Source organism: Eschrichtius robustus, chromosome 8 (assembly GCF_028021215.1).
Source record: "Eschrichtius robustus isolate mEscRob2 chromosome 8, mEscRob2.pri, whole genome shotgun sequence".
Taxonomy (NCBI): Eukaryota; Metazoa; Chordata; class Mammalia; order Artiodactyla; family Eschrichtiidae; genus Eschrichtius; species Eschrichtius robustus.
In genome coordinates, this window is record NC_090831.1 from 74989670 (window position 1) to 75006937 (window position 17268).

Consider the following 17268-nt stretch of genomic DNA (forward strand, 5'->3'; position numbering starts at 1 on the left):
ATATTATGTAAAAGAGTGAGGTTAATCCAAGAAGTAGTCAATGAGTGTGTGGTCAGAAAAGGTAAGTGAAAGAGCTCTGTGCAAAGGTAAGAGCAAAGATTTAATTCCACACTAAAATGAAATCCAAACTGTATTGTGAGGTATTAAAACATGGCCCAAAGATTCTTTGACATTCTTCACTGAGAGGTACAGTCTGTGTTCCCCTCCCCTTGAATCTGGTCTCTTCAAATACTTGATAAATAAAGTAGGTGAAAGTGACACTGTGCCAGTTCTGGGCACAGGCCTTAAAATACAGGCAGCTTCCACTTTCTGTATCTTGGTGTTGTTCGGGTCATCTACTCCTTACTGATCTTCCTGCCTGCATGATCTATCAGTTACTGACAGACAGAGGGGTGTGGAAGTCTCCATCTACTACAGTGGATTTACCTATTCATCCTTTCAGTTGTATCAGTTTTTGCCCCATGTATTTTGACACTTTGTGTGGTACATACACATTAAGAATTGTTGCGTCTTCTTAGGAAACTGACCTTTCTATCATATGGAATGCTCCTCTTTATCCCTGATGGTCTTCTGAATCATCAGAAGTGTCTGCTTAGTCTGAAATTAATATAGCTAACTCTGGTTTTCTTTTAATTAGAGTTAGCATGGTATATTTTTCTCTATCACTTTACTTTTAACCTGAGTCTTTATACTTAAGGTGGGTTTTTGGTAAACAACATATAGTTGGGTCTTGTTTTTTATCCACTTTGACAATAGCTGTCTTTTAATTGCTGTATTTAGACCAATTACATTCTAAGTGATTTTCATATAAGTGTATTAATAGCTATCCTGTTTGTAAACTGTTCTCTATTCATTGTATGTCCTTTTCCTTCTTCTTTTTCTGCCCCCTCTGATTTTAATTGAGCATTTAATATGATTCCATTTTATATCTTTTTAGTGAATCATATATGGATCCCTCATATCTCAGTCCAGCTGTGCAAAATGATGCCACATGGAGCAAAAACAAGCTTTTCCTGTCCGGCCCTTTCCCAAGAGTAGGTCCATGAGCAAAATAAATGATAGCTGTCGTTTTAACTCTCTAAGCTTTGGGGTGGTTCATCTTGCAGTAATATGTAAGCAGAACATTCCTAAGACGGTCCTCAAGGCCTTGCCAACTTTTCAAAACTCAGTTCATACCAATCTCCCCTGAACTCCCAGTCACATGGGGCTCTCCAAGTCTGTAGAAAATACCAAGCTCTTCTTGGGGGTCTGGCCTGAAACACTCTTATCCCTGCTCTTTACCTGGTCGGTCACATCTCCTCCTTCAGATCTAAGTGTAAATGTCCGCTCATCAGCTAGGCTTCCCCTGTCCATCCATCTAAGGTATACTCATTGCCTGCCTCTCTCCCTCACATAAACATATATAACCCACCGCTCTCTATCTTAATTATTTCTCATAGCTCTCTTTTCCTCTTTGCAATTTAAAAGTACAGATGTATCTGCTGACTCGAGTAATCTTTGCCTTCCCCACTAGGTAACAGGTTCCATGGAAAGAGAAACTCAGTTTTGCCCACCGTTACATACCCATTGCCTGGCCCAGTACACCAAACACGGTATGGGCTCAGTAAATGTCTCCAAGGGAAACAGCTCTTTTAAATGGGCAATGCCTCTATGCATTCCTTGTTTAGACCAGGGCTTCTCAACTTTGGCACTATTGACACTTTGGACCAAACAATTCTTTGTTGCGGGAGACTGTCCTGTTCCTTTGTACGATGTTTCACAACATCCCTGGCCTCTGGATGCCAGTAACACCACTACCGCTCCCTGAGTTATGAAACCAAAAATGTCTCCAGATATCAGCAAATGTATCCTGGTTTAAAATAAAAGGATGACAATAACAATGAAGCAACTCAGGAATGTGGGTTAGCTTTAGACTGAAACCAATCTTATCATCATGTCCTTCCTCTAGTCCTCCTCAAAAACCACTTAAACTGAACTATGGGAGAGAGATTCTAGGAGCCCTGACATTATGATAATTGGAAATTTCTACACTAACTCTTTCAAAAAATTCCTCCACTATCCAAGGAATGCCTCCATTTTCACCAGCTGCACTACAGCTCTGAAGACAGGAAATATCACTGATTGTTTGGAGGGTCTCGCAATCAAATGATCAAAGACCCTGATAATAAAAATGGCTAACAGAGGCCAACATTAAAACACTGTCTAATAGAAAAGTTATCCTTGTACAGTTTGGTCTAATAATTGAAATCATGCTTCTTGCTTAAACAATATACTCATTGTCACTTCTGTCAAAAAGATTAGGTATTGTTTGTTTATCTGCTGCAAGCTAAATGGAACCAGCTGTACCCACGAACCAGCTCCTAATGCCTTACATTCTTCCTGAAAAGGAAGTCAGGGCTGAATCTGCAATTTGAATAGGCTTTGAGGTTTTTGAAAATAAAATTAGCAGATGTTGGTGGGTGGGCTATTATCCTCCTTGGAGCAGGTAAGGATAAGAACTCTACTTTCATCTGTACACAAGGAGCACCAGATCTGAAAATCACATGACACAAAGTCCATTCATTTCATTAGGTTTTTTTTTAAATCCAGTTTCTCTTGTACACTGTAATGCCGTATTTTGTGCATTAAATTACAAAGCTAACACTGATTGTATTATCGTAGTATGATGCCATTTTCATATCCTGTGACTAATAGTGTGGTTACAGGCTTGATCTTTGAAGTGAGCTGTGATAATAAGCCTATGGACCCAAAGTCTAAAAGAAATCAGAGCAGACCTAATGAGAAACAGAGAGTGCAGCAGAGCCCGTAAAATGTAATCAGATTTGCCTCTCTTTTGTACAGAGTTCCCGTTTGTGGGTACATAACCTCTCAGGATGCTGGAAGTCAGCATGACAGTCCAGGTGTCAACACTTAAGATTGAAACTTCAGCGAACCAGGAGTCCAGTGTTTTCCATCTGGGGATTTCTGACTTCCAGAATTCTTCAAACTCCTCCTGATAGTGTTTCAGTGGAGCTGACCTTCAGGGCCAGCAGTAAGAGCCAGCTCTTTAATCTCACATATTCTGAAAAGGTGGTTGACTGCTGCTGCCTTTCTTCTTGCTGCTGCTTGTTTTAATTAACAGTATTTCTTCCTCCTATTTCTCTTGCGGCTTTGAAGAGCTCTTTGAAATGTATTTAGTGTATTTCAGTCTTGGTTTGGCCTAGTCTCTCAATTTATGAGGTCGTTGAATTCAAGTTCAATGATTCAGCACAAATTGGCAGAATGAAATGCTAACAGAAGACTGGCATTTTCAATCACATAAATCTCGTGTTACATAAAGTGACCAAATTCCTCCATTGTTCTTACCGACCTCTGAGATAACAATTTACAGCTGGCACAGACCAGCGTGGGCCGTCTCCTCTGTTTAGCGGGCTCCCGCAGGAGTAAGGCTTTGGCATCTGCACCTCAACAGAAACTGAAGATAAGCAGAAAAAAATGACCAGAAATCAGGGTCATCTGGGGGAGGACTTAGTCTGAGTAAGTCCAATACTCTAATTCCAGAGATGGAACAAAGAGCAAACTTCTTCTTTCCATAAATGACACTAGAAGCATGAGAAGGTCAAAAGCAAGGAGCTACAGCCTCGCACTCCTTTAAAGGAGGAAGGAGTCTGTCCCGGGCAAGAGTAAAAGGTTTATAGCTTCTCACCACTCGGGGCGGGGTGTGGAACCAGGGAGGACTGGGGGTTCAGGCATGGGGTCGGGGGGAACTCGTCTGCACTCCACCCGCAGATCCCAGTGCGCTGAGGAACACACGGGTCCCACTGTACTCCAAGTCTGGGAGTTGAGGTAGCTGGTGCCCATAGCTCTTACCTACAACAGCCGGGCATTCGTGGGTGCTCACACATCAACAACCCACGAACCCGTCCAAATTACATTGTCTAATGCCAATCCCACTTTAACACTCAAACATAACACTTTCGCGTTTATCAAAATGTGCACAATAATTCAAATAAATAATTAATTTTACTTTAAGGCCCTCAGGCTTTCAACAGATTTTGTGAAGAGTCTGGTGAAAATTTCATTCTATGTGGTTAGAGGACCAAGTCCCAAAAGGGAACTCTCCCAAGGAGTTCTACAAATACACACAGTGATGAGGGAGGCTTGATTTAAAAGCACATGAGGCTGTGAATTCAATCAGTCACCACTGGAGAGCACGCATTTAAAATACTTTAGTCAACCTCATCCTCTCTTCCTTCCTTTTGAAACCCCACAGCATTTTACCTGGGCCTTTCTTACTGCATTCTATCTTATATAGAATACACTACGTTCTAACTTATACAGAGTTCTTTACGTATATGGACCATCTCCCGTCAAGACTGTTAAGTTTCCTGAGGGCAGAATCTGTATCTAAATGCCCTCTTTTTCACCTACAGCATAGAAGGGGCATAAAAACAACATAACAAACACTCATCATTAATTAAATAAGCTAAAAAACTGTTAACGAGTCTCTTAATGTATTGATACAAATGTCCTTGGGAAACAGATGATTTCAAGGGGCTGAACTAAAGGCATTTTTAAATGCCACATGTTTTAAAATGTAGCATATTATACACTGCGTGATTTTTTTAAATCGTATATTAAATGCTACAGGGATTTAGAAGAGAGAACATAACCAGGAAATCAAGCCAGGATAAAGATTAGTAGCAAGAGTGATGATAAACTGCCTCCCTTCCCCAGACAGAAACACACACACGCACAAAGAAAGTATTAAGAAGCTGGAGAACACTGGTTTCAAAACAAAACAAAACAAATCTCTACTCAAATATAAAACTGTGGGAAGTTCAAAGCTTTTATTTTTTTAATAGGAAAACTTATTTGTGAGTGTTGTATGTTGATATGGTTGCAGTTAACCAGCCACATTCTTTAGAGGCAAGCTCATTACCAAGGGGCCTACACAGTACAGGAATCTCAGTCAACTTCTCCCCAACCTATGTATCCCTACAGGAATAAGAAACTCAAGAGAATTCAAGAGTAATAAAAAGTCTTTGTACTTCTTCTCAGGTTTCTAAACAATGGCTGACAGCAACTGTATCAAAGTCAACAATTACACAAATCTTTTGATGGGGGGGATATCCTTTGCTCATATATTTGAACCATGAAATAAAAGATGACTTACATATATCATAAATGGAGATGAAGAAGAATATTATCATGAACACAATGCCAAATTAGTGAGGTTTGAAATTAATGAGTGTTATAGATTGAACTGTATCCTCCAAAAAAGATATGTTGAAGTTCTAACCCCTAAAACCTCAGAATGTGACCTTATTTGGAAATAGGGTCTTTACAGAAGTAATCAAGCTAAAATGAGGTCATTACAGTGGGCCCTAATCCAAAATGACTAGTGGTCTTATAAAAAGGGGAAATTTGGATGTGGAGACAAACACACCGAGCGAGAGAACACCATGTGACCATGAAGGCAGACATCAGGGTGGTGCATGTATGAGCCAGGAATGCCAAAGATTGCCAGCACACCACAGATGCTAGGAGAGAGGCATGGAACAGATTCTCCCTTACAGGACCAACCCTCAGAAAGAAACGAACTCTGCCAATACCTTGATCTCAGATCTAGCCTCCAGAACTAAGAGATTATAAATTTCTGTTGTTTTAGCCACCCACTCTATGGTATTCGTTTTAGCAGTCCTAGCAAATGAATATAATGAGGTTTATGGCAAAATCCAAACTTGACACCTGTAATTCAATACACATATATATAAAATGCTCACCAACTGAGTATCAGGGGTATCTCTACAAATGCCACGTAGCTTTGTTGCAAGATAACGATGGCTGCTCTTGGGGTAGGTGCTAAAGATAACGTTTAAAGATGGAGGCAGGGATGCAGACAGCTATGGGAAAGTGGTTAGGAGTACTGGAACAGGGATCCTAACATTCAGTTGACTCTTTAAATTACGTAGTGCTTCAGGAGACACACCAAACTCAGCTCTCTTAATGTTGCTAGATGGCACGTAACTGTTGTTCTTTGGCCTGACCTTGCCACCGTAAAGCAAATAAGCACAAGCAGCCTGTCATCTCCTAAAGCAGGTGAGTGGTCAATGGCTTTCATCTCCAGCTGGAGGAAATTAAATAGTACATGTGACGAGCAAGCTTTAAACTGCTTGAGAAATGCTGACAAGATACATTGAGACCTTCTGGAGTGAAAAGTATTAACTGTCCAGAACTATCCTTCTCAAACATTGCAGGTACTTAAAAGGCAGTCTTTCTTTTATTTGGGCATAATAAATGGAGAATGTTTCAACTATCTTTCAAGATTTTGTCATAAATCTTAAAGTTAAACATTTAAAAGAGTTATTATATTGCATTTGGAAATTAGCTGAGCATATATCTTTGGTGGGAAGGCACTTCCTTATGGTGAAATAGTATGTTTGCTTCTGTTTGATCCACAATTAAAACAAATCAGAGCATCTGGGAGAACCATCTGGAATATTCAACAAGGATCAAGTCTTTCCAAGAAGGCCTTATCCTGTGGAAGCAGTATGTAAAATGGTTAGGAAAAGATGACCTCAAACCAGAGAGACATGAGCCAAGACAAGTTCTGTCACTAATAACCTGTACTGACTTGGACAAGTGACTAAATTTCTCTAAGCACCAAGATGTCTGGTCCAGCAGAGATGATAATAATATAAAAATGGCACCTTTCTTATAGAGTGTTGTGAAGAATAAATGAGACAATGAATATACCATATTTTATACAAAATAATTGCTTAATCCAGTGTAGTTATCTTCACCTTATTAACATGAAAGGTGCAAGTAATTTTTACACAGTAGAGTACTATTTTTCCTTAGGAAAAAATACAAAAACTTGGGACACAACCACTATTGAAATTAACTCAACCATTTATGCCATTACCATGACATTCCATAATGCTTAAGAGACACAGTGAAGCCATTAACAGCCCTCTAGATTTTTTTTTCCTTCCCCATCATATTTTTTTTCTATTTCTATTTTTTAAAGGCTTTTTTTTTGGGCAAATGTCTAAGAGTCAAAATTAATACTCAATTTTGATCTACAGCATTTCTGAATTTCCTTACTTACATATCTTCCTTTATCAGGAATATTGCTTTATCTTCTTAACTTGAAAACTATGAACAAAGGTATAAGACTACATTCCAGAAAAGCCAAAGAGTACCTAAATAAGCACATAGTCAAAATTTCCAATTATGTGTTTAGAATGATCCTTCAGAGAATTGTCTTCTCTGTCTCTTTAATTACTTAGCTTAGTTAGTAATTCAATTACTGCTGAGTAATTAGTTAGAATTTCCTATCTTATATAATGAAATAAAAGGGAGACAAAAACAAGGACAGTTTAGAAAAAATTTTTTCAACACTATTTGGTATTGTTATTAAGGTAAAATGAGGCTTTTGTCTCCTGTAGTTATTTCAGGAAGAGTATTAAAAGTTTCTACAAGCTACATGCCACCAAATCTGTGCTCTTAATCAATATGGGAGAGGGAGGAGGCCTATCAGAAACATATAGGGGCAAGCTTTTTAAGAATCCAAATCTGTGCCCTGACCCTGAGAGAGAATGTGGGGGAAGAGGAAAAAGGGGGGAAGGGTTGTTTCTCTGTGTGGAAATATATGCAGCATGATGCCAAAGGAGACAGGAAGAAAGAAAGAGTCTGCAGTTTGTTTAATTAAGTGACTTCTGAAAGATGGAGTAAAAGCTCAAGTTAAAAAGATGTCAAGAATAATCAATACATTTGGCTTTGTCAGATCAGTACTCTTTTCTTAAGCAAATGCTAAACCTCCATGAGAAATTAATCACATCATTCACCTGGAAATGAATTCTCATTTGAGGGTTCCAATGAGAGAAAGAGAAAACAAAGTTGGAAGAGGGGAAGGACAGAAAAGATAAATTGGACAGGTCTGCAAAACTGTTTGCTCACGGAGAAAACCAAGTCTACTGACTTTTACAATTGTTAAAACAATGACAACAACAATAACAACAAAAAACCTGAGGGAGGAAAATCTATTCTGTATTAAATAAAAATTATTTAAACATACTGTTACTTAATACTAAGAGAACAGGTATATTTTACATGTGAAATATTCAAAAATTAATGAACTTACTTGCTTTTCCCTTTGTATACTGTAGCATAAGATCCTTCTCCTAGTTTTTCCAGTTTTTCATATGAGTCAGCTTTTCCAAATTTGGGACTTGTTGGCTAAAAATGAAGCAGAGGGTAAACAAAACAGATTGTATCAAACTAATTAACAATGAATAACCCAGTTTTGCTGAAAATGTAGATTCTGTCAGTTTTTAAATAACTTTTTTCTGATACAAGAATGTTTATTTTTAAAAACAACATAATAAATATTCAGGGTACAAAACTCAGAAAATGCAAATGAACAGAGTGCAGAAGTTTAAATTTACCCATAATCTAATCACCAACAGGGAGCCACCATTAACATTTTGATAGCTCTTCTTCTAGTGCTACCTGTATACTGATGATTGTTTTTTAACATAAATGGGACTACACTACAGATAGTGTTTTGTAACCTGCTTTTTCTTAACTCAATATATTATGAATATTTTCCATGTTATTGTACAGTCTAAATTAGGGGCTGGAAACCAGCCCACTACCTATTTTCATATATCCCATAAACTTAGAAAGGTTTTTATATTTTTTTAATGGGGGGATATCTAAAAAAGAATAAAATATCATAGCATGTGAAAATTATATGAAAATCAAGTTTTAGTGTCCTGAAGTTTATTGGAACATAGTCACGCTTATTTACATATTGTCTTATGACTTTCAAGCTACAACAAAATTATACTTGCAACAGAGATCATATTGCCAACAAAGCTGAAAATATTTACCTGACCCCTGTCGTAAATCATGACTGTATAAAATTCAGTCATACAAAGTTACTCCTCTGTTACCCTTTAGCAATAATGCAAACACATAATCAAAATATTCAGATAACACTAATTAATACAAAAGAAACTCTCTTATGTCTACATACACCAATCCTTAAGGTTTAGCTGCAACAAAATCACTCTTCCTTAAGAAACTGTACATTCCATCATGACCATAGGAGTGCTAAGAGTGAGTGGTCTCATCACTCTTGCTGTGCTCAACTCCCACCCCAACGTTCACCAGACAGCAAGAAAAAGGGAGTGTTGTCCTCCATGAGGACAAATTGCTTATTATTTTAATGTCACTGTAAAAAGATAATGTCAAAACATATTAAAAATGATAATTATATAAGGAATTAACATTTTTAAAGGATTATGTAATCACAGTTATAACTACATTTATAAAAAGTTACTAATGCTTGTGGTACTCCATAAGAAACCAATTTTAGAAACTTAAGGAAAGAACTTCTTGCAGAAAGTTTATAGTACACTATTCTTGACCCTGAGCTCTTATACCACTTATGAAAAAACACAACATACTCACAATGAATCTGACTCGCATGGTTTATAAGGATTCTATCTGGCAAACTGAGCGATGCTGCTTACCTCCTTCCCCCCCCCCCGCCAAATGCCACATAGTGAATGAAAAGATATTTTTCAAAAATAATAAATTAGAAATAGGAAAGTGAAACAAAAAAGAGTGTCAATATCTAACCAGATATTTAGAGGAATTCTAAAAGATAAAAAGTAATCAGAATGAAAACTTCAGAGAAAAGAATGGGGGAATTTAAAGCCCCAACATGTAGGGGAAGACTAGTACAGATAAAAGAAGCAGGAGTCTCTAGGTAAATATGAGACTTATCAACACAGGAGAACACATGATGTCCTCCCAAGCAAACTGCAGGAACATGTGGAGAGGAGACAGCAGAGAATGTGGGTATTCAGGCTAGAAGGGCAGAGCAAGGATGGAAGTAGCCAATACCCAGAGAAAGGATGACATCTCCCATCCCCAAACTACAATCCCCGCCTCTCTCACACAATCACTAGAGACAATTTACAGAAAACAGAATAAGCTGACAGCAATTCTAAAATACAAAAATGAGTACACAACCAAAAATCACAAATAATTTCAGGAACACCAACAGCTTGAAAGAAAAGTATAAAATTCAATGGGCAAAGAGATAAACCCTCGGACCTATGGTCAACTAATCTATGACAAAAGAGGCAAAAATATATAACGGAGAAAAGACAGCCTCTTCAATGAGTGGTTCTGGGAAAACTGGACAGCTACATGTAAAAGAATGAAATTAGAACACTCCCTAACACCATACACAAAAAGAAACTCAAAATTGATTAAAGACCTAAATGTAAGACCAGACACTACAAAAACTCTTAGAGGAAAACGTAGGCAGAACACTTTTTAACATAAACCACAGCAACAAATTTTTTTACCATCCTCCTAGAGTAATGAAAATTAAAACAAAAATAAACAAATGGGACCTAATGAAACTTAAAAGCTTTTGCACAGCAAAGGAAACCATAAACAAGATGAAAAGAAAACCCTCAGAATAGGAGGAAATATTTGCAAACGAAGCAACTGAAAAGGATTAATCTCCAAAATATACAAGCAGCTCATACAGTTCAATATCAAAAAAACAAACAACCCAATCAAAAAATGGGCAGAAGATCTAAATAGACTTTTCTCCAAAGAAGATATACAGATGGCCAACAAACATATGAAAAGATGCTCAACATCACTAATTATTAGAGAAATGCAAATCAAAACTACAATGAGGTATCACCTTACACCTGTCAGAATGGCCATCATCAAAAAATCTACAAACAATAAATGCTGGAGAGGGCATGGAGAAAAGGGAATGCTCATACACGTTGCTGGGAATGTAACTTGATACAGCCATGGGGGAAAACAGTATGGAGGTTCCTTAAAAAACTAAAAATAGAACCACCATATGACCCAGTAATCCCACTACTGGGCATTTACCCAGAGAAAAACATAATTCAAAAAGAGACATGCACCCCAATGTTCATTGCAGCACCATTTACGACAGCCAGGACATGGAAGCAACCTAAATATGCCCATCGACAGAGGAATGGATAAAGAAGATGTGCCACATATATACAATGGAATATTACTCAGCTATAAAAAGGAATGAAACTGGGGGACCTTCAAGATGGCAGAGGACTAAGACATGGAGATCACCTTCCTCCCCACAAACACATCAGAAATACATCTACACGTGGAACAACTCCTAAAGAACACCTAGTGAACGCTGGCAGAAGACCTCAGACTTGCCAAATTGCAAGAAACTCCCCACGTGCCTGGGTAGGGCAAAGAAAAAAAGAAAAAACAGAGACAAAAGAATAGGGATGGGACCTGCACCTCTGGGAGGGAGCTGCGAAGGAGAAAAAGTTTCCACACGCTAGGAAGCCCCTTCACTGGTGGAGACAGGGGGTGGGTGGGGGGGAAGCTTCAGCGCCACAGAGGAAAGCACAGCAACAGGGGTGCAGAAGGCATAGCGGAGAGATTCCTGCACAGAGGATCGGTGCCGACCAGCACTCACCAGCCTGAGAGACTTGTCTGCGCACCCGCTGGGACAGGTGGGGGCTGGGAGCTGAGGCTCAGGCTTCGGAGGTCAGACACCAGGGAGAGGACCGGGGTTGTCTATGTGAACTCAGCCTGAAGGGGGCTAGTGTGCCACAGCTAGCTGGGAGGGAGTCCGGGAAAAAGTCTGGAACTGCCTAAGAGGCAAGAGACCATTGTTTTGGGGTGCACGAGGAGAGGGGACTCAGAGCACCGCCTAAACGAGCTCCAGAGATGGGTGCAAGCCGAAGCTAACAGTGCAGACACCAGAAACGGGTATGAAACGCTAAGGCTGCTGCTGCAGCCACCAAGAAGCCTGTGTGCAAGCACAGGTCACTATCCACACCTCCCCTCCCGGAAGCCTGTGCAGCCCGCCACTGCCAGGCTCCCGTGATCCAGGGACAACTTCCCCAGGAGAACACATGGCATATCTCAGGCTGTTGCAACGCCATGCTGGCCTCTGTCGCCGCAGGCTCGCCCCACATCCGTACCCCTCCCTCCCCCCAGCCTCAGTGAGCCAGAGCCCTCTAATCAGCTGCTACTTTAACCCCGTCCTGTCTGGGCAGGAACAGAAGTCCTCAGACGACCTATATGCAGAGGCGGGGCCAAATCCAAAGCTGAAACCCAGGAGCTGTGCGAACAAAGAAGAGAAAGGGAAATCTCTCCCAGAAGCTTCAGGAGCAGCAGATTAAATCTCCACAATCAACTTGATGTACCCTGCATCTGTGGAATACCTGAATAGACAACGAATCATCCCAAAATTGAGGCGGTGGACTTTGGGAGCAAGTGTAGACTTGGGGTTTGCTTTCTGCATCTAATTTGTTTCTGGTTTAATGTTTATCTTAGTTTAAATTTACAGCTTATTATCATTGGTAGATTTGTTTATTGATTGGGTTCCTCTCTTCATTTTTTTTGTTTTCTTTTTTACATATATATACATATTTTCCTTTTTCTCTTTTTGTGAGTGTGTATGTGTATGCTTCTTTGTGTGATTTTCTCTGTAGAGCTTTTTTTTTTTAAACATCTTTATTGGAGTATAACTGCTTTACAATGGTGTGTTAGTTTCTGCTTTATAACAAAGTGAATCAGTTATATATATACATATGTCCCCATATCTTTTCCCTCTTGCATCTCCCTCCCTCCCACCCTCCCGATCCCACCCCTCTAGGTGGTCACAAAGCACCGAGCTGATCTCCCTGTGCTATGCGGCTGCTTCCCACTAGCTATCTATTTTATATTTGGTAGTGTATATATGTCCATGCCACTCTCTCACTTTGTCCCAGCTTACACTTCCCCCTCCCTGTATCCTCAAGTCCATTCTCTAGTAGATCTGCATCTTTATTCCCATCTTGCCCCTAGGTACTTCATGACCATTTTTTTTTAGATTCCACATATATGTGTTAGCATATGGTATTTATTTTTCTCTTTCTGACTTACTTCACTCTGTAGGACAGTCTCTAGGTCCATCCACCTCACTACAAATAACTCAGTTTCGTTCCTTTTTATGGCTGAGTAATATTCCATTGTATATATGTGCCACATCTTCTTTATCCATTCATCTGTTGATGGACACTTCAGTTGCTTCCATGTCCTGGCTATTGTAAATAGAGCTGCAATGAACATTTTGTAACATGATTCTTTTTGAATTATGGTTTTCTGAGGGTATATGCCCAGTAGTGGGATTGCTGGGTCGTATGGTAGTTTTGTTTTTAGATTTTAAGGGAAGTCCATACTGTACTCCATAGTGGCTGTATCAATTTACATTCCCACCAACAGTGCAAGAGGGTTCCCTTTTCTCCACACCCTTTCCAGCATTTACTGTTTGTAGATATTTTTTATGATGGCCATTCTGACCGGTGGGAGATGATACCTCATTGTAGTTTTGATTTGCATTTCTCTAATGATTAATGATGTTGAGCATTCTTTCATGTGTCTGTTGGCAATCTGTAGATCTTTCTTGGAGAAATGTCTATTTAGGTCTTCTGCCCATTTTTGGATTGGGTTGTTTATTTTTTTTAATGTTGAGCTGCATGAGCTGCTTGTAAATTTTGGAGATTAATCCTTTGTCAGTTGCTTCATTTGCAAATATTATCTCCCATTCTGAAGGTTGTCTTTTCGTCTTGTTTATGGTTTCCTTTGCTGTGCAAAAGCTTTTAAGTTTCATTAGGTCCCATTTGTTTGTTTTTGTCTTTATTTCCATTTCTCTAGGAGGTGGGTCAAAAAGGATCTTGCTGTGATTTATGTCAGAGAGTGTTCTGCCTATGTTTTCCTCTAAGAGTTTGATAATCTCTGGCCTTACATTTAGGTCTTTAATCCATTTTGAGTTTATTTTTGTGTATGCTGTTAGGGAGTGTTCTAATTTCATTCTTTTACATGTAGCTGTCCAGTTTTCCCAGCACCACTTACTGAAGAGGCTGTCTTTTCTCCACTGTATATGCTTGCCTCCTTTATCAAAGATAAGGTGACCATATCTGCGTGGGTTTATCTCTGGGCTTTCTATCCTGTTCCATTGATCTGTATTTCTGTTTTTGTGCCAGTACCATACTGTCTTGATTACTGTAGCTTTGTAGTATAGTCTGAAGTCAGGGAGCCTGATTTCTCCAGCTCCGTTTTTCTTTCTCAAGATTGTTTTGGCTATTCGGGGTCTTTTGTGTTTCCATACAAATTGTGAAATTTTTTGTTCTAGTTCTGTGAAAAATGCCATTGGTAGTTTGATAGGGATTGCATTGAATCTGTAGATTGCTTTGGGTAGTAGAGTCATTTTCACAATGTTGATTCATCCAATCCAAGAATGTGGTATATCTCTCCATCTATTTGTATAATCTTTAATTTCTTTCATCTGTGTCTTATAATTTTCTGCATAGAGGTCTTTTGTCTCCTTAAGTAGGTTTATTCCTAGATATTTTATTCCTTTTGTTGCAATGGTAAATGGGAGTGCTTTCTTAATTTCACTTTCAGATTTTTCATCATTAGTGTATAGGAATGCAACAGATTTCTGTGCATTAATTTTGAATCCTGCTACTTTACCAAATTCATTGATTAGCTCTAGTAGTTTTCTGGTAACATCTTTAGGATTCTCTATGTATAGTTTCATGTCATCTGCAAACACTCTGTATAGCTTTGCTTTTACCATTTGTCCTAGGATTCTGTCTGTCCATTTTTTTTTTTTTTTAGAATAATTTTTAGTGCTTGTTATCCTTGGTGGATTTGTTTTCTGGTTTTTTTGCTCTCTTCTTTGTTTCTTTTCCTTTTATTAATTTTTAATTTTTTATTTTTCCTAATATTTTTATTTTTATTTTCATAATTTTATTTTATTTTACTTATTTCCTTTTCTTTCGTTCTTTCTTTTTTATTCTCCCTTTTCTTCTGAGCCATGTGGCTGACAGTGTCTAGGTGCTCCGGCCAGGTGTCAGGCCTGAGCTTCTAAGATGGGATAGCTGAATTCAGGACATTGGTCCACCAGAGACCTCCCAGCCCCACATAATATCAAAAGGTGAAAGCTCTCCCAGAGATCTCCATCTCAACACTAAGACCCAGATCCACTCAACGACCAACAAGCTACTGTGCTGGACACCCTATGACAAACAACTAGCAAGACAGGAAGCAACCCCACCCATTAGCAGAGAGGATGCCTAAAATCATAATAAGGTCACAGACACCCTGAAACACACCACCAGACATGGTCCTGCCCACCAGAAAGACAAGATCCAGCCTCATCCACCAGAACACAGGCACCAGACCCCTCCACCAGGAAGCCTACACAATCCACCAAATCAAACTTATCCAGAGGGCAGATACCAAAAACAATGGGAAATACGAACCTGCAGCCTGCAAAAAGGAGACCACAAACACAGTAAGTGAAGCAAAATAAGAAGACAGAGATATACACAGCAGATGAAAAAGCAAGGTAAAAAACAACCAGACCAAACAAATGAAGAGGAAATGGGCAGTCTACCTGAAAAAGAATTCAGAGTAATGATAGTAAAGAGGATCCAAAATCTTGGAAATAGAATGGAGAAAATACAAGAAACGTTTAACAAGGACCTAGAAGAACTAATGAGAAAACAAACAATGATGAAAAACACAATAAAAGAAATTAAAAATTCTCTAGAAGGAATCAATAGCGGAATAACTGAGTCAGAAGAACAGATAAGTGACCTGGAAGATAAAATAGTGGAAATAACTACCACAGAGCAGAATAAAGAAAAAAGAATGAAAAGAATTGAGGACAGTCTCAGAGACCTCTGGGACAATATTAAATGCCCCAACATTCGAATTATAGGTGTCCCAGAAGAAGAAGAGAAAAAGAAAGGGAATAAGAAAATATTTGAAGAGATTATAGTTGAAAACTTCCCTAATATGGGAAAGGAAATAGTTAATCAAGTCCAGGAAGCACAGAGAGTCCCATACAGGATAAATCCAAGGAGAAACACACCAAGACACATATTAATCAAACTATCAAAAATTAAATATAAAGAAAAAATATTAAAACCAGCAAGGGAAAAACGACAAATAACATACAAGGGAATCCCCATAAGGTTAAAAGCTGATCTTTCAGCAGAAACTCTGCAAGCCAGAAGGGAGTGGCAGCACATATTTAAAGTGATGAAAGGGAAAAATCTACAACCAAGATTACTCTACCCAGCAAGGATCTCATTCAGATTTGACGGAGAAATTAAAAACTTTACAGACAAGCAAAAGATAAGACAATTCAGCACCACCAAACCAGCTTTACAACAAATGCTAAAGGAACTTCTCTAGGCAGGAATCACAAGAGAAGGAAAAGCCCTACAGTAACAAACCCCAAACAATTAAGGAAATGGTAATAGGAATATACTCATTGATAACTACCTTAAATGTAAATGGATTAAATGCTCCAACCAAAAGACACAGACGGGCTGAATGGATAAAAAAACAAGACCCGTATATACGCTGTCTACAAGAGACCCACTTCAGACCTAGGGACACATACAGACTGAAAGTGAGGGGATGGAAAAAGATATTCCATGCAAGTGGAAATCAAAAGAAAGCTGGAGTAGCAATTCTCATATCAGACAAAACAGACATTAAAATAAAGACTATTACAAGAGACAAAGAAGAACACCATATAACAATCAAGGGATCAATCCAGGAGGACGATATAACAATTGTAAATATTTATTCACTGAACAGAGGAGCACCTCAATACATAAGGCAAATGCTAACAGCCATAAAAGGGGAAATCGACAGTAACACAGTCATAGTGGGGGACTTCAACACCCCACTTTCACCAATGGACAGATCATCCAAAATGAAAATAAATAAGAAAACACAAGCTTTAAATGATACATTAAACAAGATGGACTTAATTGAAATTTATAGGACATTCCATCCAAAAACAACAGAATACACTTTCTTCTTAAGTGCTCATGCAACATTCTCTGGGATAGATCATATCTTGGGTCACAAATCAAGCCTTGGTAAATTTAAGAAAATTGAAATCGTATCAGGTATCTTTTCCGACCACAACGCTATGAGACTAGACATCAAATACAGGGGAAAAAAACTAAGAAACACAAACACATGGAGGCTAAACAGTACACTTCTAAATAACCAAGAGATCACTGAAGAAATCAAAGAGAAAATCCAAAAATGCCTAAAACAAATGACAAAGAAAACACAACGACTCAAAACCTATGGGATGCAGAAATAGCAGTTCTAACAGGGAAGTTTATAGCAATACAATCCTACCTCAAGAAACAAGAAACA

General features: G+C 38.7%; 1 protein-coding gene across 4 annotated transcripts in view; it reads right to left on the minus strand.

The window, feature by feature from the left end:
• CDK14 (cyclin dependent kinase 14) overlaps positions 1-17268 on the minus strand; it is a 567195-nt gene that overhangs the window by 391631 nt on the left and 158296 nt on the right. For all 4 annotated transcript variants that reach the window (XR_011074670.1, XM_068549142.1, XM_068549143.1 and 1 more), the window contains one exon: positions 8129-8223. Coding sequence is in view for 3 of the 4 variants with exons in the window: in XM_068549142.1 (XP_068405243.1) it covers positions 8129-8223 (95 nt within the window). In the remaining variant the exon portion in view is untranslated. The remainder of the gene's footprint in view (positions 1-8128; positions 8224-17268) is intronic.